This window comes from Mustela erminea, chromosome 5 (assembly GCF_009829155.1).
Source record: "Mustela erminea isolate mMusErm1 chromosome 5, mMusErm1.Pri, whole genome shotgun sequence".
Taxonomy (NCBI): domain Eukaryota; kingdom Metazoa; phylum Chordata; class Mammalia; order Carnivora; family Mustelidae; genus Mustela; species Mustela erminea.
The window spans coordinates 48,404,751-48,432,008 of NC_045618.1; the positions used below are offsets into that span (position 1 = coordinate 48,404,751).

Sequence of the window (27,258 nt, forward strand, 5' to 3'; positions counted from 1 at the left end):
CCTATTCCTTTATATAATCTGCTATGCAGGGAGAAAGCAAAGACTCTTTTGGGCTCTACAAAGAGCTATTGTCCCAAATCAGAAACAGGTGGCAAAAAAGTGTCACCTCAAGCCAGTCACTCCAGGGGCAAGGGCTTCTGCTCTAGTGTCCTCCACGATTACCCCACTGAAGTCAGAAACCAGGTGGGGGGGGGGGTGGATTCCCAGACATGCATGTTTGAGAAAAGAAAAGGAGCTACCTAGCGACATTTTTAACTTTTAATTAACATTCTGTCAGAATGAGGACAAAGCACTACCCTTTCCAATGGTTCCTACTCCTCCTGAAGGAAATAGAAAAAGCAAAAACGTCTACTCCATTCAGTCATGTGTGCACTGGTTTGGTTGGGTCTGACATGGTTTGGGCTGGTTAGTGGCCCCTCCTCTGTGGCCCCTCCTCTGTGGCCCCTCCACACCACAGGTGGTTGAGTGGCCAAAGGGAACCATATTTGCAAACATCTTAAAACAACACAAGCCATTTACAAGCATTTTAACAGCACATGGTCTGTAATGAATGATTAAGTAAAACCTTTTGTGTTAAATTATGATGTTAATAATGATTCTGTCTCCTGTAATTTATTATGAATTCTCAAATGCTTTGGGTTTGATTTTGATAGAATGCCACAACAACGGAGTTGATGTGATGACTTTATTTTTAGAACTCCTTCTTTGAAGGCACACATTTCCCTGCTACTGCTGCTACTGTAATTATGTACAAAACCAATCACTCATTAGAGTTAGGATACATTATCTTCTAGACAGATGAGGCTAAATAAGCAACACATTAATAATTCAGAGAGCAGTTCATTATGCATGTGGATGCCTGCTTCGTAACTGACGTAAGAACCTCATCAGCCTCTGCCAACCTTTAAACAATAGTTCTGTGTTATTGCGGCCACATTCAAGTTTACGCTTGTTAAACTGCTACTTGGATTATTTTATCAAACGTTCATTTATTTGTGGTCCCTCACTGCCGAGAACAGATTTTGGAAGCTCCTTTTTTAAGTTAATGATTTGAGCAATGGGTGTTATTAATTCTCAGAATATTATAAACATGATTAATTTTCAGGCAGAGATTTATTACATGAGGATTTCAACTATGTCAACTGAAATGCATCACTGTCAAAACAAGTATCATGGCGAAAATAGAATACACTCCACACTTCAAGTGTTGGTGCTCAGAACTAAATCAATTTAAATTGTGGCTGAAGCAAAATTATATTCTCCAGTGAAAAGGAGTATTTCGAGCTTCCTTTATTTGGCTTGAAGCGTTCTTGTTAGATTGTGATTTAGAAAGGTAGTTTAGTAAGACTAGACTTCTACTGATAATATTTTCTCTCCTATTTTTCCCCCGTTTTACTAGAAAAGGCTAGCCTCTGAAATGTCCGCACATTCCAGATGTAGCCAATGGGAATTCGGAGTGAAGAGCACTGGTCTCAAAGTTATGGATCATGAATTCCGATCTCTCTCTGCCTCCGTTTCCTCGTTTGCAAAATAAAGGAGGTCTAAGTGACCACCAAGGTCTCTTGAGGGATTTGATTTTAAGGGGCCTGTTAAATGGGGGTGCTCTCAGGACCAAGCCCAGCCCAGGCAGTCTCATGCACAATGGGGTTCTGAGGGGGGCATCTCACTGTCTCCTGTAAGGGGACACAGCAAGGCCCATCCCTCCATACTGCAGTCTTTCATTAGAAGGTCTTTTTCCAGCAAAATCTTTTAGAAAGTAATATTGTAATGAGAAGTCAGACCCTAAGTCCCCATCAGCCATCACCTTAACTAGCTGGTTAATACCAGCTAGAAGAAAATTCAACCGACTTATTCAGCACCTATAGTGTGTCAGGTGCTCTCCTAAGCACAGAGGATGTAAGGATAAGCAGCAAAGAGCTCTGAGTTTATCAAGAGACACAGAGATGGGGCACTGGGTGGCTCAGTTGGTTAACCGACTGCCTTCGGCTTGGGTCATAATCCTGGCGTCCTGGGATCAAGTCCCAACATCGGGCTCCCTGCTTGGTAGGGAGTCTGCTTCTCCCTCTGACCTCTCCCCTCTCATGCTCTCTCTCTCTCTCTCTCATTTTCTCTCTCTCTCTCTCTCTCAAATAAATAAATAAATAAATCTTTAAAAAAAAAAAAAAAGACATAGAGAGGCCAATAAACAACCATAATACATATAATAACATAATAACATCAAAATGTACCAAGCCTTACTCCACAGCAGGTCCTGAAACTAAGTGCCTCAAATGAATCTTTATACAACCCAATATATTAGGCAGATGCTGTTATGATGCTCACTTTTTTTTTTTAAACGTGCATGCAGGGGAAGAGGCAGAGGCAGGGAGAAGAGAATCTTAAGCAGGCACCACACCCAATATGCAGCCTAATGTAGGGCTTGATCCCACAACCCTGAGATCAAGACCTAAGCCAAAATCATGAGTCAGACGCTTAAGTGACTAAGCCATCCAAGCCGAGCCACCCAGGCTATTACACTCATTTTTAGATAAGAAGACCGAGGTTAAGAAATGTCAAGCAACTTGTGGAAAGTCACTCAGCAAGTATGAGTGGAAGCCGGAATGTAAGCCCAGGCCTGCCAGACCTTAAAGCCTGTATGTCTGACCACTGTTTTGAGCAAACTGCCTTGCACTGGCTAAGAGTCAGTCATTTGGCCCCAGAGTACTGTTTAGGCTCACCCCTAAAGAAGTCTCTGGTTGAGGCCATAAAAAAAGCTCTTCTTCCAAAGGAGGTTTCATCTCCCTCTGTGATGAGGTTGTTTCCAGGCACACGGCCATTTTCTACTGGCTTGTAATCCCCTCTGAGCTAGGTCAAGACGCAGCACTGAAAGGGCCAGATGGTCACAGAGGGGTCTCCTCTTGCTATAAAATCCATCTAGGTTTGTGATTTCCTTCCCAAACCTAAATGGATTTTATAGCATCAGAAGAGAGTTGATTACACCATCAACCTTTAAAAAAATGTTTTCTATTTGCATAATGTTTTATCCTTTAAATTGATATGAGCTTATTTGATCCCCATGATGACCCCCAAGGAAGAGCTAAGACTCGATTATCATACCCATTTTAAAGATTAGGAAGCTGAGGCTATGCAAAGTTAAGTGAACTGCCCAAGGTCATAAAGTTAAGTAAGTAGCAAAGCACAAGCATTCTGATTCAAGGCCCTTTCTGATGAAAAAGTCTGTTGGTTTTTAAATAACTTACCTTATTTGTGAAATTATTTTGTTTAGCAAATGATAATAAGCACTAGCATTTTTTTGACTGTTTTCTCTGTGCCAGACACTGTTCTAAGGTCTTTAGGTACTCATTTAATCCTCACAACAACACTGTCACACCTGTGCTATTGAATAAAAGACAAACCTAGACTATCAATAGTTTTTTCCTGTAGGAACTGTGGAGTTGGTTAAGTCTAAGAGTAGGTATATCACATATGGTCATCTTCACTGGCATTATAACACATTTACTAAGTACTTACCATAAGCCAGGAATTTCACCAAGCATCAGGGATACAAAGACATTTGACAAAGTCTCTGTCCTTGAAAATGAAATCTAAAGTAGATAGCACATACATAAGGAAAACCACAAGGCCTTATTTCAGCGCCATTGAGTGATAGCCCTTCAACGTGCAGCCGGAGTTCTTGGGAGAAACTACTCTGAACTGGGACTGGCAGGGACAGGGAACACGCTACTAGAAAGAAGGAACTTGGCCTAGCCTTACAGACTGGGGCAGTCACTAAGTGGCGAGGGAAAGGAGACCTCCCCAGCAGGAGAGTCCATGGTCTGTGAGGAGCTAGCCATGAACCAGGTGGCCTGGGGCAGAGACTTTGGGCAGGAGTAAGTGGGGAAAGTGGTTGGAGCAATCCCCCAAGCCAGTGTGGGAGAGTCTGCGCACCAAGCCACGTGTCGGAATTTCATCTTGAAGGCAAGGAGGAGACACTGAAGAGTTCTGAGCACTGACCAACCTGGGTCTGAGAAACAATCTTGGGGTAATGCTCAGAATCCAGGTACCAGCAGGGGAAGGAACAGCCTGGGAAATTCCATTTATTGGAGGCCCCAAATGCTGCCAGTCCTATCGATGCTTTCAAAGAAAGACCAACAGTATTTATAGCTACCATTTGTCTGGTGCTGGATGCTGTGCTAGGTGCTTATTTAGTCACTAAAAGTCAGAGCAGTTAAGTGATACACTCAAGGTCAGTCGGGTTTCGAACTTCAGTCTTTCTGACCCCATATAACTTTTCCGCCACAGAATTCTGCTTGCATCCCCACCTCCCAAGTAGGAAGGAGAAGCAGCTGTCCAGGCTATAAAGCTCTCGAGTGGGATGTCGATGGTAGTGGAAAAGACACAGCCTGGAAACATGGACTAAATATCCTGGCTTTTCTCTCAGACTCTTTACGAATCCTAACCCCAGGTCTGGGAGGAGGGAAAATAGTAGTCTGTCTCTGTAGAGAGGAAGAAACCTCGGGACAGCCTGCCCTTACTTGTCCAGCAACACTAGACAGTGAGCTCTCTGCCGTGCTTTGGGGCCGAGATACACAGCGATGAGCTGCTCCTGCTGCCAGATGCCTGTCTACCTCTCTCCCTGGCTGACTGGGGCCTAGTCTGGGGCTTGCTAGTTTATATCCTATGGCAGCATAAGACAAGTTTAAAAGACAAAAATAACCTTGGAATTATCTTGTGAATTCATGGTAATCACCACGCAATTACATGCTCAGTAACCACAATGGAATTCCAGAGTATTTACAGTTCACTTCCATATGCAAAAGCTCAGGCTTCTGGGCCTTCATTGTGAAGGCAGGAATGAGGCGCAGCCTGTCATGAAAGGGCCAGCCAGCCTGGTGGTCACGCTCCTCCACACTGACCAGACTGCTGAGCCAGCGCTTCTCTTAGCGGGTTCTCATTACCCCACCAATAACCCCACCACATCCACCAAAGCTACACTATCCTCCAAAAGATGGTCTACTGGGGGCCAGGCCTGGAAATGACTGCCCAGAGCTGCTATTCTCTGGGGATTTTCAGTCATTCTCTAGGGCCTGCTTCTGCCCCAAAGCACTCACTGACGGGACGTCCCCTGACTTACATCGGAAGAGCCTCTTCTGTCAGAGGCAAGTGCTCTAGACGTACCCTACTGTATGCATTCACCCGTTCTTTCTTTCATTCAGGAAACCCTGAATGCCTGTTCTGTGGGACATTACATCCAACCTGGTGATTTGGGAACCAAACAGTTCCTGCCTTCTTCAGAGAACTCCCGTCATGTCAGGAAGGCAGCCAGGGGACTAATCCATGATAGGTCAGAGGGGTAACAAAGTACAGTTGTGAGGCATGTGAGGGTCAAGTGGATTTTCTTTGACGAAAGTAAAATACTCAGTGGCTACAAATGGGACAATGTTAATGGAGATGTACAGCTCAAGATGCATTAGCCCGTGGGAGCCTAATACCTTTATAGATCTGGACTCTGCCTATACATGGGAAGAAGAGGCTTAATAGTACTAAAAACATGACCACTGGACACAGTATTTTCCACAAGTGTTGAAGGAAAAGATAGTGTATGGGAGGAAATAAGTCACAGAAGGTGAATGTGAAATCTGAGAGAGAGAAAGTGAAAGAGTGTGTGTATGCATATGTGTTACATAGGCAGGGAAAATATGTTCATCCTCTCCTGGGTACTCAATCATCCCCAGTTTCTTGCATTATCTCAGAGATAGAGAGGGCAGGCCTTGACATTTCACAACAGACAACGTCAGGCCATTATAATCCTTGCAGCCTCCTGTGGACCAACAGAACCTCCTTTTCCTTCTCTTGTTCCAAGACACTGCACAAGGACAAGCACCTGGTTGCCCCCACACCCAAGGACCCCCAAAGTTTAAAATCTGGGCCAGGCACCTTCACTTTCTATGTCTCAAGGTTGACCATGACCCTACAGGCTATTCTCCAAATTTCCAGTTCTCCAAGAATAAATGTAGATGATTTCCAAAGACAAATATCACATCTCACAAAGGATGTGCTACAAAATAGCACTTTCTTTGGTACGTACTCAATTTTAAATGTTTTTAGGAAATGCTATAGTTGAAATACTTCAGGCCTAACAGTCTCTTTGGGCTAGCTCCCACTGATCGGCAAGCAAGATAAAGAATAGCACTTTCTCAAACAAAGAAAGCAACTGGCATCAAAATTCTCTCTCAGGAAGGCAGACTCTCCTTAGTGACTGGTTTCCAAAGAGTATAGTACAGAATCAGGTAAAAGTACCTTTACGGTGAAAAACCTGGCAAAACCGACCTTGGGGAGATCAAAATTGGCATCATCAATGGTAAGTCAGGTATATGTACCCTTGGTCTGAGGTGATTCTGTGGTAAGCCTCTTCTCAAGAAACACTATCACTCCAGTCTCATCAGGAGAAAAACATCAGACAGTACCAACAGAGGACCTCCTACAAACCACCTGATCCACAGTCCTCGAAACAGTCAAGATCAGCAAAAACAAGGAAAATCTGAGAAACCATCACAGCCCAAAAGGACCGAAGGGGACATGACAACTAAATACAATGCGGTATCCTGGGTGGGATCATAGAAAAGAAAAAGGGAGTGAGGAAAAATGAATGAAATCCAAATAAAGAACAGACTTCAGATAACAGCAGTGAGGAGGTTTGATTAATGAGTGTCCTCCTGGGACAAACGTGGCACAATGTTAAGCAGAGGGGAACAGGAGCCCTTTGTATTATCTTCACAACTTTTCTGTTAATCTACAACTTTCCTAAAGCTAAGAGTTGACTGAAATAGTTTGTAAAGAGTCTTACGTGCAGCTGTGGTCTTTTCCAGTCCCCAGCAACCATTCGCTATGCAGTGATGAGTACCCAGCTGAAGCACAACAATCTCTCGCTGATTTTCCACTATGTCTTCCTCCAAATGTGTAAGGCCCATGGCATTGGCTATGACTTTGAGGTATGAAGCTGATGGCTGGCCGGGGGGATAGGGGTGGTGGTGATCTAGGCAGCGAGTAATTCAGTGTTCCTTCAGACAGATATTCTTTTTTTTTTTAAAGAATTTTTTTTTTTAAGATTTTATTTATTTATTTGACAGACAGAGATCACAGTAGACAGAGAGGCAGGCAGAGAGAGAGAGAGGGAAGCAGGCTCCCTGCTGAGCAGAGAGCCCGATGCGGGACTCGATCCCAGGACCCTGGGATCATGACCTGAGCCGAAGGCAGCGGCCTAATCCTCTGAGCCACCCAGGCGCCCCAGACAGATATTCTTGAAAAATTAGTTTAACCTGTAGTTAGAGGAAGGCTGAGTGCGGCCTGGGGAGGATAAACAGGCAGCTCCACGGGGAGGGGGAGGGTTGGAGGGTGGCCGGGGTGTAGTGGCGCTGGATCCTGGGAAGTTCAGCTCGGTCTCCAACATGCACACCCACTTTGGTCAAGCAAAAGCCCTGTAGCTCAGCAGACTTGGGAGACATTTGTGGACCATCTCTTGACCCTGAAGCATGACCTGAGTTCCCGGGCCCCACTCAAAGCTACTTATCAATGAATATCCTCTGTTTCTGTCTGCTTGAGCTGCCATAACAAAACACCACAGACTGGGTGGCTTAAACAACTGAAATTCATCTCTCACCAATGTGGGGGCTGGGAAGTCCAAGGAAAAGGTACCCAGACAATTTGGTTCCTGGTGAGTGCATTCCTTCTGACTTATAGATGCCCACTTTCTCACTGTGCCCCAACGTGGCCGAGGGAGAGAGAGAGAGAGAGAAATCTCTGGTTGTCTCTGTAACCTAATAAGGACACCAGTTCTATTGGAACAGGGGCCCATCCCTATGACTTCACTTAACCTTACTCACTGCCTTAAAGGCCCTATTTCCAATACAGTCACATGGGGGTTAGGGCTTCAACCTATGAATCAGGGGGACAAGCAATTCAGTCCATGGCATCCTTCTACCTCCATATAGCAGTTTCTTCCCAGGAGGAGTTCTGATTTTAAAAGTACAGGTGTGGGTGCCTGGGTGGCTCAGTGGGTTAAAGCCTCTGCCTTTGGCTCAGGTCATGATCTCAGGGTCCTGGAATCCAGCCCCGTATTGGGCTCTCTGCTCAGCAGGGAGCCTGCTTCCCTCTCTCTCTATCTGAGAGAGAGGGACTTGAGAAGACCTGAGAGAGACCTGCGAGACCCATGCGCTCTTAGTTGTGGAAAACCCATTCCACATGACATCACACATATTCAAATATAGTCACCTCTCATATTAAAAGTCATCTGTAGGGTGCCTGGGTGGCTCAGTGGGTTAAGCCGCTGCCTTCGGCTCAGGTCATGATCTCAGGGTCCTGGGATGGAGTCCCGCATCGGGCTCTCTGCTCAGTGGGGAGCCTGCTTTCTCCTCTCTCTCTCTGCCTGCCTCTCTGCCTACTTGTGATCTCTCTCTGTCTAATAAATAAATAAAATCTTTAAAAATAAATAAATAAAAGTCATCTGTAAGTAATGACAGAATTGAGCAATTGAGAATTTGCCAACATTCCGTTCTATATTTATTACTTTTCATTTCTCATACTTGAGAACAAATACAATTTGGGGGGGATCAATTCCTTTTAGAGGCTCTTGAAAAGCATGTGGACCTTAAGCATGAGGCCAACAGTGAATAGATTGGCCCAACTACCACCAGGCACTCCCCACCACACTGCAGGACACTGCCAGAATGCGTAAGACTCTTGGATTAGATTGATTCACGCTGTTTGCAAACACATATAATGGAGCTTGTATTCCCTTACAAATTATGTTAAAATTGGTAAAATATAAGAAAGAATTAAAAAGCCATATTGAACTGATTTACCTGAAATTAATTGTTACATCTGCTCTACAGAATCCTTTTGGAATTAAATAGTTTTTAGCTGCAAACTGATTAGACCAAAACACTTCCACATGCCAGAAGGTGGCTAAATCTAACATTAGCTTTCTTAGAATCTATTTTATTTCATCTTCTTCGAAAATATTAAAGCAGAACAAGTTCTGTGATTAGGCATATTTGGCAGGGAAAGTCTCCTTCCCAGAAGAAAATATCCTCCATACCCTCCTCCAAAATATCCTCCTATTGCCTGAGATGATTATTAGAGATTTATTTATTTGGCTATAAGCTTTCTACGTGGTTGAAGTTTCTAGTATTTCTGGGGAAAGTAAATCACCAAATTTTATATGCTATTGACATCTTTGTGGCTCTGAGTCAACCAGATTCATTTCTAAGAACAAAGTTTAGTACCAAAAAACAGACTGCTATGACCCCAGGGGATCATCGGATGGTGCAGAGAGGGGCTCCTCTGAAGGTGAGGAGAATGGCAGAAAGGGGCAAAGAGGTGCCCACAACATGACTGGCTCTGTCTCCAGGTCACCTGTGCTACACACCCCACAAAGGATGAGAGCTGAAATGGGGAAGAAAGAGAAATATGGACTGGGGGCAATGGAGGGACAGAATAATATGAAGAAGAAAAGAGAGGATAAAATCTAAACACGGGAAGAATCCACCAAAGGGGGGGAGTTGGGGTCAACGAGAAGAAGAACAAACAATAAAAAGAAAGTACAAGAAAAGAGTCAGAGATGAAAAACATGATGTCCTAAAACTCTAAGGTGAGGGGAAGGAGTCATTGGAAATTCTCCAACGATATCCTTGTTCCAGTTTTCCTGAGATGGGTTCTTGTCTTTTTAGATCCCAGGGTCTGTCTGCCCCTGGTCTGAACTGCCCTCTTGTTTTCTTTACTGCCTTTCCCTGGAGAGACAAATGATAAACCAGCATTTGCAGAGCACCCACTATGTGTTGGCCACCGAGCGAAGCACTAACTTCATTACCTCCTCAACCTTCCCATCTCTTCTGTAGGAAGCTATTATTTCTCCCAGATTATACTGGGGAATTTGGGCTCAAATGGTGTCAGCACTTTCCCAAGATCACACAGCCAGGCACTTCACATAACTAACATTTGAATCCATTAAGCCAGACATGATTCTCTTATACCACGGGTATCCCCTATGTATCGTTTTCCCCTAAGAACTATTTGTACTTCTAAAATATTATTACCAATCCAGTCCAAGGATGATGGGAATGATTTCAAATAAGTATTTAATCTAGGTACCCCTTATGTATTCTTCAGCTAAAGGAGCACAAACGTCTCTCTAACCCCCAAGTCTGTTCACCTTACAAAAGAGAGGGGGGAAAAGCTATGTTTAATTCTTAACTTCTCGAAACTGTTACTGCCTCCATAAGTTATGCTAAGTCTAAAAAGATGAGTGTAGCCTCTGCTACCCGCTGCCATCCTTGGTCAGATTTAATGTGGGTGCTCCTTCCAGAAAAAGAAGCAACACTAGCGATACATCCTTGTCAATGCTATCGAAAGAATCCTCGAAAGTCTTTGTTCCCTACATTTATGTCTTTCTTTCCATTATGATCACAGAATTTCCAATGTTTCTTGTCCAAGCTCTGAAGGGGGAAAAAAGGGAAATGAGATCACCTCACACGTGTATTTTCCTGGCTGAATATCGGAAGGAAGCATTACGGAGTCTGTAAGCAATTTGGTGGGCCTCGTCCTTGGTATTTCTGTAATGCGACAGAATGCCCCCACTGATTTCCTAATGAAATGAAGTTGTAATGAAAGCCATATGGAGAAAAGTGCCATGTTTACTGCCTGCGACAGTATGGGGCAGGGCTGGTCTCACACACACATAGGCAGTGTGCCATGGTCCTAAATAGCTCCATAACCACCAACGATCATTTCCTCGGGCCAGGTGACTGCCACGGTGGCGATCATTAGTGCTGTTCACAAATGTGCTGATTCTCCTCCTTCTAGGTTCATACCAGGCTTATACTTCCTAAGCCCTCTCCGTGAAGTCAAGTATGGCCGTATATCTTACTTGGGCCTGAACTCTGAGCCGTTAGTGACACAGATCCTTTCTGTGTCGAAGCCTTCCAAGAGCCACTTCAAGAGTCACCATGTCCATAGCACACTGAGATGGAGCTTCCTTTGCCTAGGCCCCCGAGTGGGCCAACCGTGAGCAGAGACCCATGCCAGCTCATGTGGGAAATGAAACACAAGCAAGAATCACAGAGCTGTTATAAACAACTAAGAACGGAGTCGGTTTTTTAAAAATTTTTGCAGCATCACGACTAGCCTACCTGATTGATTCAGAAATCAGTATCAAGGAGAGGACGTTCCCCAAACAGAAAACTAATATTGTTGCCATGTGTACTCAGTATAAAAGTTACTAATGACCTATTTTACATGTTTTGTACTTGGACTTCGAAAGCTACAGCACATCTCAATTTGGACTATTCAAGTTTTCAGTAGCCCTAGGTGGCTAGTGGCTACCGTACTGGGCAACACAGAAACGGATGCAGGATACCTTACAGATCAACTAGTCAGTGGTTTTCAACCCTGGCTGTCCATTAGACTGCCTTAAGTGAGGAGCTCTAAAAAGTATGGATGGCCAAACGGTGCTGGGATTAGGATGAGGCAAGTGAGGCCCATACTCAGGGCACAAAACTTAAGGGAGCACAAAAAATACTCCGTAATAAAGATAAAAATATTGTAAGGCATTATCTTAAAAATCAAAATGAATGCAGGGATGCCTGGGTGGCTCAGTTGGTTAAGCAGCTGCCTTTGGCTCAGGTCATGATCCCAGCGTCCTGGGATCGAGTCCCACATCGGGCTCCTTGCTCAGCGGGGAGCCTGCTTCTCCCTCTGTCTCTGCCTGCCATTCTGTCTACCTGTGCTCGCTCTCTCTCCCTCTCTCTCTCTGATAAATTAAAAAAAAAAAAAAAAAAAACTTAAAAAAAAATCCATGGCCAACAAAATATCATAATTTTAAATTAAGGCATACTAATTTTTCCTTTGCCTCAGGCTCAAATACTGCTCAGCATAACACTGTACCTCGGGCTCATTCCAGTATTTCTAGAGGTAGGGCTCAGGCATTATATTTTCTAAAGCACTCAGATGTTTCTAATGTGCAGCCAGCATTGAGAGCCACTGTTTTAATCCAATGCCTGTCCTAATGCCCATGTTTCCTGACAAAATGAGGAGTCAATAAGTAGTCTTAATTCTGGCATGTAATTTCTTCAACCAAATCTCAAAAATAGTTATTTTTTTGGACTTCCGGTGATGAGGAGTTCACGACTTCACAGGGCAGCCATTTCCACTACTGGACAACTCCAGTGTTAACTTTTTATTTATTTGGAGAAAACGGTTTAAAGATAGTTTTCAAAAAAGGATAAAATCATGCCTCTCATATGAATGCAAAAATAAAAACATGATATTTTACTTAACAGAGAAATTAGATGTTATCACCAGTACAAAAAAGAATCAAAAAAACTCAGACATTTTTATAGGTCAGGAATACTGAAATGATACGCAGGTAAAGAGAAAACTGGTTTTTCCACAAGGGAAGCAGGTGAGAAAAATCAGCTGAACCTTTCCCAGACTGCAGAGTATTTGTCTCTCAGTCACTTAGGACTTACAGAGTTGTAAATACTTCCCATAGAATCAAGGCAGTAGGGTGTGCCACAGACCACATACAGTTTTCTGTTAAAATATTATTTTCCACACACAAAAAATTGTTTCCCTATGCTTCTTTACCTGTTGTGCTCAGAATAGTGATTTTCAGATTTTGATTTGCTAGAGAATCACCCAGGAAGTGAGCTAAAAGTCAGATTCCCTCCCAAAGATCTTGAGTTTGGATGATGCCTATGAAAATGCCTTTTGGGGGTACCTGGGTGGTTCAGTCTTTAAGTGTCTGCCTTCGGCTCAGGTCATGATCTCAGGGTCCTGGTGATGAAGTTCTTGAACCTAGGTGAGGTTTGGTGGGGTTAGGTTCAGAGCCAACGGCTAAGAAAGAATTCTTAAGACATCTTTGGTGCAAAAAGGTGATTTATTAGAGCACGGGGACAGGACCCGTGGGCAGACGGAGATGCTGTGCCAGGTTGTGAGGGATGGCAAGTTATGTACCCTGCGGTTGGGGGAAGGTAAGGTAAAGGGGGTGATGTTAGTCTCTAAGGAATTTTGGAAGCAAGGTCTCCAGGATCTTGAGGAGCTAGCTATTGTTGGGAGAAAAGTTGTTCATTACTAGTAGTAAAAATCTTCTTGTGAGACCCTTTAGATGTATATCAGTGGGCCATATGCTTGGGAATGATTCTTGACACTATCTTGGAGATCTAGAGATAAAGTTTCACTTTTCTCCTATCAAGTGTCCTTGTTAGTGAGATTTGGGTTTAGAAGAAATTTAACTTTATTTAGGGCTTGAGGAACTGAGTTATTTGCCTCTGGAAATTGTGCTATTGTTAGATAGCTTCTTTGTTGTAAATCTCTAGGACATTGGTAAACAAGGAAGACTCCTGTCTTGCAGGACTGTGATCTCTGCAAGTTAACTATTTGTTTTTCTTTTAGGGCAGCCAGAGGTGCCTGAGGAATGTCACACATATTACCGAGGGGAGCGGGTGGAGAGGGGGTGCAAGGTGCCAGCTTTTGCTTTGTCCTCAGTCAGCCACCTGCTCCCTCATCACTGGGATGGATGCTTGGCAGGAAGCCTGCTTTTCCCTCTCCCTCTGCCACTGCTTGTGTTCCCTCTCTTGCTCTGTCTCTCTGTCAAATAAATTTTAAAAATCTTTAAACAGGAAAGAAAGAAAGAAGGAAGGAAGGAAAATGCCTTTTTAAAAAAAAAAAAAAGATTTTATTTATTTATTTGACAGAGAGAGATTACAAGTAGGCAGAGAGAGAGAGGAGGAAGCAGGCTGCCTGCTGAGCAGAGAGCACGATGCGGGACTCGATCCCAGGACCCTAAGATCATGACCTGAGCCAAAGGCAGCGGCTTAACCCACTGAGCCACCCAGGCGCCCAGAAGGAAAAATGCCTTTTAACAAGCACACTACATGATTCTGATGCAGGTGCTCTGAGGATCCTATTTCAAAAAAACACTGGCCTAGACAAGAGATAACAAGTTTTGGCACAGATGTGGAGAAAAGGGGACCCTTAGGCACGTTGGTGGGAATACAAACTGGCCCAGCCCCTGTGGAAAACAGTGTAGGGGCTCCTCAAAAAACTGCTAATACAACCACCATATGATCCAGCAATTCCACACCTGGGCATCTATCTGAAGGAAGCCAATCAGTATCTCAAAGAGATATCTGTACCCGCATGTTCCCTGCAGCATTTCTCACCAGACATGGAAACAGCCTAAGTGTCCACCGATAGATGAATCAACAAGGAAAATGTGGTGTGTATATATGATGGAATATCATTCAATCATGAGAATGAAGGAAATCCTGCCATTTGCAACAACATGGGTGGACCTTGAGGGCATTATGCTAAGTGAGATAAGCCAAACAAAGACAAACAGTGTATGATATCACTTATATTTGGAACTAAAATGCTGAGCTCAGAAACTGAATTGAATGGGAAGTAAGGGAATTGCAGAGATACTGTTAAAAGGTACAAACTCGGGGCGCCTGGGTGGCTCAGTGGGTTAAAGCCTCTGCCTTTGGCTCAGGTCGTGATCCCGGGGTTCTGGGATGGAGCCCCACATCAGGCCCTCTGCTCAGCAGGGAGCCTGCTTCCTGCTCTCTCACTCTCTGCCTGCCTCTCTGCCTGCTTGTGATCTCGCTCTCTGTCAAATAAATAAATAAAATCTTTAAAAAAAAATAAAAAAAAAAAAAAAAAAAGGTACAAACTTGCAACTAGTCGATAAATAAGTTCTGGGGATCCAATGCAGAGCATAGTCATATAGTCAACAATACTGTATCATATATTTCAAAACTTCAGAGAGACTAGATCTTAAATGTCATCACCATAAAAAAGAAATGATAATTGTAGAATGTGATAGAAGTATTAGCTAAGGCTACAATGGTAATTACATCACAATATATAAATGTATCATATTGAGGTATCGTTGTATACCTTAAACTTATACAATGTGTTATATGAATTATATCTCAATAATACCGTCCCAGAACATATCTACTCTATATTCTGGAGACAGATTTTGCAAATGTGGTTTTCACAATATTTGAAGGTAGCTCTGGATTTTAATTCCAGTCAGTCTTAGTGGTCTTGGTGCAGTATGTTTTCTTTGCTTCTAAGATAACAAGCTATTTCTTTTCTCCCCATTCAAATTTTCTAGGACAAACAAGGAACTATTTTTATATTATATGAACACCTCAAGAGAGACAAGTTGGGAATGTTGTGAGTATAAAGTGTGTCTATGAGATGTGATAAGCTACAAAGATAGACCATAACAACCAGTAAGAATGATGCTTCTCATGCATTTTAATCAGCATGCTGATTTATTAGGAGTTTATCTTGTTTTATTTAGATCTTCAAGCATTTCATAAAATGACTTTAGATGTGTCAGTGGAGGTTCATAAATATAACCGATTAATTATCCAGAATTGATGGGGAAGAAGCTAGTTCCAACAACATACTATACCCAAACACATACACATATAAGTCACAATAAACCTGACTGAGGAGGACCAGGTTCAGACACCCATATTTAGAAGGGCAGTTGTCATTCTGGCATGCTTAGCAAAGTGTTCTGGTGACTTGGCAAGATGTTCCCCCAAAAGCAGGGCCCATAGCCCCTCCTCAGCTCCAATTTCAGCCCCAATGCATGTATGCTAAGAAGAGTCCTGCTAGCATCACTCAGGAGGCTGCTGTTTCCTATGTCCTGCAAATTTCTCCCCAGCATAATCTGGAGAGCTAGCAAATTTGTCTTCTGATCTAGGATTCAGACTGTACAATCTTACTTCATATCTTGGAATATGGCCTTTGGACACCTTTAAATTAACTTGCTGGGAAACCATTTGCCCTGTATGTTTCTTCCTTCTGACTTCTACACTAGTGTAGACATTGTGGCCTCACATTGAAAGGATTACACACATTACACACATTAATGTAATGGTCTCGTGAAACACCATGAAACTCAAATAAGAGCACCAAATAAGACTCCATTCCTCCACTAAGCATCAATGTCCTGAATAGCCTCGGTGCTCAGTCCCCTAGAAACTGGTCCCAAGAGCTGCACACTGAAATGGGCAAAGATGTGCACAGGACAGGTCTCAACTCCCTTCTCCAAAGTGTGGTCCTTTGTTTTACCACAGCACTGTCCATTACAGCAGCCATCACTTTGAACTCATGCTAATGTTTTGGTTTCCTCCACGTTTGTAGCCAGAATGTGGCTAATAGCTTAATCTAGTGTTTACAGTCTTCAATGCTACTTTTCACTGGGGTGGAGACCTGGCTGGTTGAGTCATCCCCTTCAGTCCCCCCCTTTCCCCAAGGTCCCATAAACATGTAAAATGTCCTGGGTCATGTCAGAAGAGTCCCTTCACTGTTATTTTAGCCTCTCTTTCCCACTCTTTTTTTATACTGCCAGGAGAGCACCAGGAATGAGACAGAACACCCCAAAAAGTATACATGCATCTTCTCTGCCTGGATATGTACCTCCCGGAGGAGAGCAGGGCCAGGAACACCTCTGTGCATGTGCAGGGAAGGAGCTACCCTTTGCTTCACAGTGATGTTCTATCCATCAGCTCCCTCCCTGCCCTACCTTCACTACCAGAAAATTCAAAAGCATTTTATCAACTGTGGCACAGTTCTAAGCGTTAGGCATATAGCAGTGAACCAAAAGACAAGTCCCTGCTCTCATGAAGCTAATGGGGTGCCTCATGGACAGTCTGTAAATAAGTAAATGAGTTAATATGTCCAGGGCTGTGGCAGGACACAGGCCACCAGGCAGTTACTGGGAGTGGGAGAACCAGGCAGTCAATGGATTTAAAGTTGACAAGCTGGAGAACTTTGTATTTTCCAGAATTAGAATGAGTCTAATTAAGCAGGTAAAGTTTCAGGTCCAAGTACATGTCTAAGTTTAGGAATTCAGACAGATGGGATGGTTAAGTACAGGAACTAGAAATCAGAACACAGAGACATGAGCCCTACCCTACGAGGTATTGGTTGGCATGAAAGTAAACTACAAAGAAAAAGCTGGGCCAGGACTGGAATGACACAAACCTTCATGCACTTGGAATGAGGCTGGGAGGCACAGGACCCCGCAGGTGTTGGGAGAAGAGCAGCCAGGGAAATCGCACACGAAGGAGTTCACGTGCCAGGAGACCATCCCAAGGAGCAACCAGCTCCCAGCATCAGGAAAGTTCAACGGCAAAGAGTGAAAGGATATCCAGAGAGTTCGCTGGGGGGGAGCACGGCCATAAGAGCTCCAAGAGGAGGCTGCTTTCACAGATCCAGGCCAGCAAGAGGATGGCATGAGGAAAGCCTGCCAGCAGGTGGCAAAACCCACCAGAGGCTGACATGCAGAAGCAGAACTTGTGTCCTCCAACGGACAGGATGAGAAGGGGATCGTGTTAACAGGGCAGAGGCAGAGCTCCCGCAGTATGGGCCGCAGGAAGACTTATCCAGGAGGGTACTTGGGCACAGAGGAACCAGGCAAGAGGACAGCATCAGGGAATTTAGGAGACAGAAGAGACTTCTATGAAAAAGGAACTCCCCACTCATCAAACTGATTGAGCAGCGAAGTTGGTTTGATGCTGAAGCCTCCAGAATGAATAATTAGGCCGGTGACGAAGAGGAGCTCGCCCAACTATCCCTACACCTGCTCCTGAGATTTCAAGCAGGAATGCCTTTACCTGAAGGCTAGCTTTGGTGGTGGCAATAGTCCTAATATTGCACCTTCTAGATGGTACTGCTACTCACCGATCCTATAGAAAAGGGCACTGTTGATCAACATGGGCCTCCTGAAGAGTCTAGAGCCTTGTCTGCTCTTTTCCATCTAATCTTTCTCATCCCTTCCTGCAGTCACAGAACCAGGGAATGTTGGAGCTAGGAAGGACCCTGGGGATTAACGGACTCTCCTAGTAGAAAGGAAACTGGGTTTTCAAGCAGGGAGGTGGTTTACCAGTGTCACACAGTAGCTTGTGTCTCTGGACCCTGAATCTAGTGTGCTTTACCAACACTGTATGGCCCCCTTACATGGGGAACCCTATTATGGAAGACGTTCTCTCTCTACTGAAGGGCATCACTTACCTGTGCAAGTTTGTCCCAAGTTTGTTAGTTTACTTCTTCTGAGTATTAGGTAGGATTCAAGATTATCCCCCAAATTCTCATTTGCATGTAGCTGTACTTCCTTGACTGTGCAATAGATGAGTGGAATTACAGTTAGCACATCAGCAGTGGCTCAGACATGTGGACATGGAGCTTGAGAACAGATGAGTTAGTAGACAATGACCAGGGGAGAGTCTTTGTTTTCTAGAATTCATATCGAAAGAGAAAAAGATGAACAAATACAAACTTTCCTTCTTTGTGTTGTTTGTGTTGATTTTCTCTGCGGAGCTTTAAGAAGAGGCTTTTGCTGAGCTAGCTGGGCTTTGTTTGGCTTCCTTACAATCGGTTCACCTCAGGGGAAGATGTTAGTCACCCAGCTCTTTAGGAAAGGGGAGGGCACCAAGAGTGATGACCCTTACAGACAAGAATTCTGCGGTCTGGCTTTGCCAGGATAACTTCATATGGACTCTGTTTATACTAGTATATTTCTGGCAATAGCAGAATTAGAGAAGAAATTTCAAGGAAGGAAAAATGAAGGAAATTCTAGAAAAGAGTTAATAGGGAAGAGGACTTAGAGTCCATCTGGCTGCTTGGTTCACAACCTGGGGACCATGGACCCCAGGAGGCTAAGGAGAGATGACAATAGAGGTCTGAATCCATGTGCGGATCTGGGATCATACACACACACACACACACACACATACACACACACACACACATACACACACACACACACACATTTTTTTAAAATATGGGCCTCAATCATATATATATGTATATATATGAATCATCTGAGGGTCTATGTGAAACTATACTTTCCTGGATCCCAAACCCAAAGAATTTGATTTTGCTGATCTGAGGTAGAGCCGGAGAATCTGCTATTTTAAGAAGCACCAGGGTCTAGGGCACCTGGGTGGCTTAGTCGGTTAAGCATCTGCCTCCGGCTTAGGTCATGTTCCCAGGGTCTTGGGATCCTCGCTCAGCTGGGAGCCTGCTGCTCCCTCTCCCTCTGCCACTCCCCCTGCTTGTATGCCCTGGCTCTATCTCTCTGTCAAATAAATAAATAAATAAAATCTTTAAAAAAAAAAAAAAAAAGGCACCAGGGTCTAATATATACCAACATACTGAGTCTATGGCAATAAAGGGTAAAAATAAATAAAATAAATCACTTTAAAAATTGTTGACTCTGAAGTTGCCTTTGGCTATTAGTTTCTTAAAAGAGGCAATAGAAGCTAACGTTGGGTAACTGTGAGAAGGGTGGGCAGTCCTTGGATTTGAGGACTGCAACTCCAAAAGTATGGAAGCACTAATCCAGCCCAACTCCTTCATTTCAGAAAAAAAGGAATGAAGACTCACAGATCTTAAAGTAGCTTTCCCCCCAAGGTCACACTGCCAGTGGCAGGACAAACAGTCTCCTGCCTGGGGCCTGGGAAACTTTCTGCTCCCAGCCTGACCTACGGGAAAGCCCAGTCAGGTTGGAAGGCCGCCACTGGGAGAGTTGAAGGCTCACACTCTAAAATGAGTTATTTACAGGCAACAACTGGGAAGCAAGTAACTCAAAGTTCTCTGAAGCTGCCTTAAGGAGGAGCTCTTTAGTTTCACACCCTCAGGACAGAACAATTCTTAAAAATCAATCCATTCACTTAATCCATTTTTTTCCTTTTGCTACAGAAAGTTCACAAAATAACTAGAAGCAATACCTTGCAGTTTTGTTTCAAAGCTAGAACTTCCAACAGTCTTGTTGTTTGGAAATGTTCACTGGCCACAGTGAAATTCTACAGGATGGTTTGTGAGTTGTCTCTGAAACCTTCGAGTGTGTGTTCGGCTTTATAAAGCTGGCTGTTCAGGAATGGGGCACATTCTCCTAGGAACACGGATGGGGCAGACTTATACATACATACACGGATGGGGCATTCCTCATGCAAGGAATTGCTTGCATACATGAAATAGAAAATAAGCCCCAGACAAAAGTCTCTGGGATATCGAGGTGCAGATATCTCTGTAGGCATGGAAATTGTCAGGTTCATGAATTATACGTAGCAACAATTCTCTTATACACCGATCTCGACAGTTTTTTAAATGAGCTAATACTACCGTCCTAGCTCAGTGGTAGCCTTTCGCTAGGAATGACTGAAGCTATTCTTATATTCTGCTAAGTTGATTAATAAAAAATATTTATTACACAAATCCTCTTTGTTGACAAGTTAAAATGGAGCCTCATCTTTCATACCTCCCTGAAGATTGCCACCTTGTGAGATTGAAAATACTCATTAAATTCCACCACCAGACAGGCACAAATGAGAGGGTGATTGTTTTTAAGCATGTGAGGGGAATCGTTGGTAAACTCATTTGTTTGGATATCATTAACAGAACAATCGGTGAAGATCTCCAGGGGGTCCTCATGACCTTTGCTCGAAATCTCTTCATCATCCATCAAGAAATATCAGCACCTAATATGCAAGGCGAGACCAATTTTAAGGTGAGGTGTTAATTAACTAACGATTCTGGTTAATTTCTATACAAGGACTGAAAATACCTCATGCTGTATTGTAAACAAGTGCTAAACCATTTTTTTTTTATTGTGAAGCAGTACATATCTTATAATGCACAGGGTCAATATTTTAAGGTTCCCACTGAACCTGTTAGTTAAATTTAATAGTTTGAAATTTTTTCTTTGAAATATAGTAGACTTGTTTTAAGTTGCTGCCATTTCCAAACCCAGTTTACAAAACAACATGGCTCTCTGAGATCAGAGGTGATGCTGAAGTGTCACAATGAAACCGACACAGAGACAGTCACCACCAAAAACCCTGAATGTAACCTACTTATTTGCAGATAACGCAGTATCTGGCCAAGGATTCCTGGGGAGGCCACATTTCTAGGACCATAGGAGTTCTGACACCCCAGGAAAGATAATGTGGAGAAGAGAGAAACAGAAAAAGCCCTCAGTGCAGACATGGGCCATGTACCCCACACACTGTTTCTCCAATTTGGGGCAGAAATTTCATCACTAATCTGTTTGAAGCTTCCAAATGGCCTTTAAAGATGTTGGACCATGAAAGCTGGTTGTGTGTAATTGATCAAAAGTCTGCAAACTGTAGAAATATGAACAAAAGCAAGAAAACAGGAGCAAGATCCACACAAGAGTTTTTGAAACACAGGCCAAACAGAGATGAACACTTGGTATTTTTTTAATTTCAATTTTTTATTTAAATTCTAGTTAGTTAACATATAGTATAAAATTGGTTTCAGGTATAGAATTTAGTGATTCATCACTTACATATAACACCCAGTGCCCATCACACAACAAATGCCTTTTTTTTTTTTAAGATTTTATTTATTTATTTGACACAGAGAGAGAGAGATCACAAATAGGCAGAGAGGCAGGCAGAGAGAGAGGGGAAGCAGTATCCCTGCTGATCAGAGAGCCCAACACAGGACTCAATCCCAGGACCTCAGCTGAAACCACGACCCTGAGACCATGACCTGAGCCAAAGACAAAGCTTTTAACCCACTGAGCCTCCCAGGTGCCCAACAAATGCCCTTCTTAATGCCTATCACTCATCTAGCCCATACCCCATCCACCTCCCTCCACCGACCCTCAGTTTGTTCTCTATTTTTTTTTCCTTTAATTTATTTGACAGAGAGAAATCACAAGTAGACGTAGAGGCAGGCAGAGAGAGAGAGAGGGAAGCAGGCTCCCTGCCGAGCAGAGAGCCCGATGCGGGACTCGATCCCAGGACCCTGTTAAGGGCATTAGCAAAAGCCCACAGCTAACATCATAGTTAATGGTGCAAGACTAAAAGTTTTTCCCCTAAGATCAGGAGCAAGACAAGGATGTCTGCTTTCACCACTTCTATTCATCACTGTACTAGAGGTTGTAGCCAGGGCAATTCAGCAAGAAAGAGAAATAAAAGGCATCCAGATTGGGAAGAAAGAAGTAAAACTATCTCTATTCACAAATAACATGATCCTGTATTTAAGAAATCTTAAAGAACCCAAAAACAACCTGTTAGAGCTAATAAATGAGTTGAGAAAAGTTGCAAGACCCAAGATCAGTATAGAGACATTGATTGTATTTCTACATACTAATAACGAAAGATCCAAAAATAATTTTTTTAATTTTAAATTTAAATTAAAAAAATTTTTTAATTCCACTTATAATAGCATCAGAAAGAATAAAAATATTAGGAATATATTTAACAGAAGAAGTATAAGATCTGTCCATCATAAAAGAAAGAAGATCTAAACAAATTGAGTGGAAGATTTAATATTGTTAAGATGGCAATAATACTCCTCAGACAGATCTATGGATTCAACACCAATTCCTATCAGCATCTTAGCTGGCTTTATTTGCAGAAATTTACAAAATGATCCTAAAATTCCTATGGAAATGCAAAGGATCCAGAATAGTCAAAATAATCTTGAAAACGATGAACAAAGAGAAATTATACTTCTCAACTTTAAAACTTAACTACAGTGGGGTGTCTAGATGGCTCAGTCAGTTAGTTCAGCATCTGACCTTGATTTTGTCTCAGGTCATGATCTCAGGGTCATGGGATTAAGCCAGGGCATTGGGTCCAACAAGTCTGCTTGTCCCTCTCCCTCTACACCTCCCTCCCGCTTGTCCTTGCTATCTCTAAAATAAATAAATAAAATCTTTTCAAAAATAGACAACAAAAATATGATAATCAAGAGTGGTACTGGCATAAGAATAGAAGTAGAACCATGGAATAAAACTGAGAATCCAAAATAAACCCATACATTTGTAGTCAATTGATTTTCGACAAGAATGCTAAAGCAATCTGATGGGAAAAATACTGTTTTTTAAACAAATGGTGCTGGAGAAAACAGATATCCACATACAAATGAATGAAGTGGTACCTCCACTCCACAGCATATATAAAAACTAAATAAAAATGGATCAAAAACCCAAAGGTAAGAGCTACAACTATAAAACTCTTAGAAGAAAATATAGGTATAAATAAATCTTCATGAGCCTGTAGCTAGCAATGCCTTCTTAGACACAATACCTAAAGTGTAAACAGCCAAGGTAAAAATAGATCATAGTTAACATGGAGTGTTACTCAGGCATAAAAAGGAAATGTAGTTCTGATCCACTACAACACAAATGAACCTTGAAAACATTATGTTAAGTGAAGAAGGCCAGGCACAAAAGGCTACACATGGTATTATTCCATTTATATGAAATGTCCACAGTAGGCAAATCTATAGTGACAGAGAGTAGATTAACAGTTGTCAGGAGCTAAGGGAAGGGGAAAATGAGGAAAGGCTGCTAATGGGCATAGAGTTTCTATATAGGGTACTGAAATTTTTCTGGAATTACATAATAATGATGGTTTCTTGTGAACCCACTGAAAACTACTGATTTGAACTGTTTGTAAGGGTGAATTTTAAGGCATGTGAATAGTACCTCAATAAAAAATAGCTAAAAAAAAATAAAAGGGAAATGTGCCATTTTTCTGCCCAATGGGAAAAAAAACAATGGAAGTAAATACTCCCATCAGCCTACTAGCTCTCATTTTAGGATGACTAGACCAATGCTTCTCAAATTATCTATAGTGAAGTTTTGTTTTTTCCAACTTACCATGGATCAGTACTTTTGTAAAATACAACAAACATGAATTACTAGAAAAATGAAATGAAAAAAATTAAAGACATATAAAATAGGAGCCCATTTTTTTCCATTTGATTTAGCAGCCATAAAAATTTCTATAAAAGTTTCCAAATCCTTACTTTCAATTTTTTTTACTCTCAATTATTTCACGACTGATGACACAATTTGTAGATGAGTCTTAGTTAGCAAAACACACTTTGAGTTTAACTGGTCTAAATTATACCTAACTCCAAAAAGGAGCAAATAATTGGGGCGGGGGGGGGGGGGGTGGGGAGGAAGAGTTGTAAGAGGTCTTTAAGTAATGAATATTACTTTTATTGTTCATTTACAGACGGCCACTGATGACATCGAAGCCATTCTAGGAGTAACAGAGGAAAACAAAATAAGATTTGAAGAAGAGCTAAAACAGTCCAAAGACGACAAAAACCTTTCTAAACCTGATAAATGAATGCTCCTGGAATATTGCTGATTGTTAGATTCAATCTGGAGTCAAAAAAAGGCAACATTCTTTTTGCTGTTAAGAATCAAAGTGGGGAATGGAGTTGGTTTGTTTTGTGTGCTAGGAGGTGTATCAAAACAGATTATAATGTAATGCTCTTCTTTTAAAAAAAATTATTAAGTGATCTTATTTTACTTATTAAACTAAAACCTGTGTGTGCTTTTATTTGAGAGTATCAAATAATCTCTTCTTCTTCCAGAGCTCAGGAAGAAATAACCTAATAAGAAAGTTACAAGTCTTACTGTTATCACTTCTGCACCTACCTCCTTATAAACCTCAGGATTATATGGAGCTTTTGTTTATGCCTTATAAAGTTTTCTCCTCCTATTTCTAAGAGTGATTTGTCTTCTGCATTTTAAAAAAATGGAATAAAGTCTTAATCATTGCTATTTGGCAAAACAGGTCTTCTTTTCCCAAGAAAATTACATTTACATGGATTTTTAAAGTGACCCTCTATCATTCATTGTATTTTTCCTTGTTCCAAGCCACTATTGTCTGTTGTTACCATTTCTCAAAAAAGTAAGGTGTTAAGCCAACATCTAGTTAACAAGGGCATCAGAATTTATCTAGGTGGCAGTATCTGCTCTTAGTTTAATATATAGCATCACTCGAGCCCTCTAGCATGAATAAACGTTGGTAATCTCTAATTCTCCATTTAATACGGCAGTAGGATTTGTACAATCATAATTCAACAGTACCTTTTTAAAGTGCAAATTGTTAAAATTATGCAGCGCTGACACTAACTCTTAGCATTCCCTTCTCAATTGTTCAAAACATTTCAGAAACATCCAGCTTTCCAGAAGGGTGAAATATCCAAGTCATAACACCAAAATCGCATTGCTGTTTTCAAGAATAACCTTTATGTCTTTAAAAATATTTTAATGTGTTGGTGAAACTAGGCATACTGTTTTATTTATGGAATTTCAATAATTTTTAACGGTGCCTCAGCTGCAAGCTCAGAGCTTCTGCCTAAAGTCGGCATTTTTGTGTGTATCAGCTTTTGTTTTGCTATAGTTGGAAATACATTAATTAGCCAGGTTTCCTGCCTGGGCTAGGTACAACGATGACCTCCTTTTCTTGCCAGATCATTCTAATCCATATGAGGGGCCCACTGTCCAGACACTTGACGGATAGGAAGTACTCGATGCCCATTAGAATCTCGCCTCAATTGGAGCCAGAGCAACATAAGGTCCAAGAGACTCATTAGTTCACTGGCACAATCGTGTCCTGAGAGTAAATGAAACCCTCTGTCTCCTTATGGCTCTCATCTGCTCTGGACTTTAAAAGAAAACTGTCTCTGTTTTGTTCAGCACAGCAGTGCATCTTTCACATGGTGAGAACCCCTCTTAACAGTACAAAACTGTTAAATCTATCAGGGAAGTTTTGAATGTGAATTTTGATTAGCACTCTGGAGCCTCAAGCTGCTGGCAATTGTAAAATGAGTTCACTCTCCTGTACCTTTTTTTTTAAACCCACCATGATTGGTTTTCTCAAACAATGCACTTTCCTTCCTTCCCTCTCCCATTAGCATACACCACAGAATGCCTGTTTGCAAATTGAGGCCTTACATTCGGATTCAGGTCCTACTAGGAAAACAATCGGAAGTAAGGTTTTCTACCTAAAAAACCTACAGTTTCAAAATGAAAGGAAAAAATTTGGTATGATGAAACAATCACTTCAAGTAATTAAGTGGAAGAAGCCAGAGGACCAGATTAAATTAGTGAAATGTTTTAATTACAGAACATTTGAAAAGAAGCATAGTCCATTATCTTTTAGCACATATATGTAGCAAAGACGCTGTGCTACTGGTAAACTAAGGTAAGTTTGAAAAAAAAATCACATATATGTGTACAATGTTTAAAGTATTATAAACAAAAATTAATTGAGATGAATTACTGAACTTTTATTACTCTAAATAGGAAAATGAAATACTTGTTGATAACAGGATGTCCCTTTACATATTCCCTTTTTTTGTTTTAAAGAAACCAAACAGGTAATATTTCATGACAAACTGCTATCTACTTACCTATATCTTCTGTAATCTACTTATATTTACCTTTAATGAACACTTATTATGGGCTAAGTGTATACTGTACTGTGGGTACGTATGATCACTGTTCTCATTTTACATACAGGACACTAAGATTTAGTGGGGGTATCTCAATGCATGTCTAAAGACCAGTTGGGGCTTTGCTCTTTTACCACAAATTCCAGCATGTTGTGTAAAGTAGAAAGTTCAGATTCACTTGTCCCAGATCACACAAGGGACTTGCACTTTTTTGTAAGAAATTCTAGCGTTGCTTAAGGGACAGCTTCACTTATGCTTCCAGCTAAATCAACTTGAACAACTGACAGTATCATGAGGCATCACAATTACGTAATCAAAGAAATCAGGAGAAGAGAATGTGGTGTCAGTAGAATTCTGCCATGTGATGGATCTGTAAGACTTCTGTGGAGGACTGACAATGGGAAGGGGCAGGAGAGTTTGGAAGCTGGAAAGTCATGCCCATAGTTTGTTTGAAAAAGGGTATAAAGCCAAGAACCTGGGGAAGGGTTAAGAAAGGACTTCCAACAAGACAGACAGTAATCTGGGAAAAGTTGGAGCATTATTTTAGCTATATAATTCTAAGAATTGCAAGCATCCTATTTTTCAGGTATAAAAATAAGTATTGGGGCACCTGAGTGGCTCAGTGGGTTAAGCCTCTGCCTTCGGCTCAGGTCATAATCTCAGTGTCCTGGGATCGAGCCCCGCATCGGGCTCTCTGCTCAGCGGGGAGCCTACTTCCCCGCCTCTCTCAGCCTGTCTCTCTGCCTACTTGTGATCTCTCTCTGTCAAATAAATAAATAAAGTTTTTGAAAAAAAAAAGTATTTTATCATAAGTAATGTATCAGTAACCATCTGATAGCTTTAACAATTAATAATCATTTGTGTGCATCTGGCACCTTTCTTCTAAAGAGCTCAAAGCACTTTACATTTGTTATCTCATTAATTCCCAACATTGTCCCTGTGGGGAAGGTAGTAAGTATT

The 27,258-nt window shown here is 42.0% G+C and overlaps 1 protein-coding gene across 6 annotated transcripts in view; it reads left to right on the forward strand.

Annotated features, from left to right (window-relative positions):
* The window catches only part of IQCH (IQ motif containing H), a 189,382-nt gene extending 164,759 nt beyond the window's left edge, over positions 1-24,623 (forward strand). For all 6 annotated transcript variants that reach the window (XM_032342981.1, XM_032342982.1, XM_032342983.1 and 3 more), the window contains 4 exons: positions 6,849-6,971; positions 15,158-15,219; positions 20,464-20,572; positions 24,063-24,623. In XM_032342981.1, coding sequence (XP_032198872.1) covers positions 6,849-6,971; positions 15,158-15,219; positions 20,464-20,572; positions 24,063-24,179 — 411 coding nt within the window. In that variant the 3' untranslated portion in view covers positions 24,180-24,623. The remainder of the gene's footprint in view (positions 1-6,848; positions 6,972-15,157; positions 15,220-20,463; positions 20,573-24,062) is intronic.
* Positions 24,624-27,258: the final 2,635 nt, after the last annotated feature.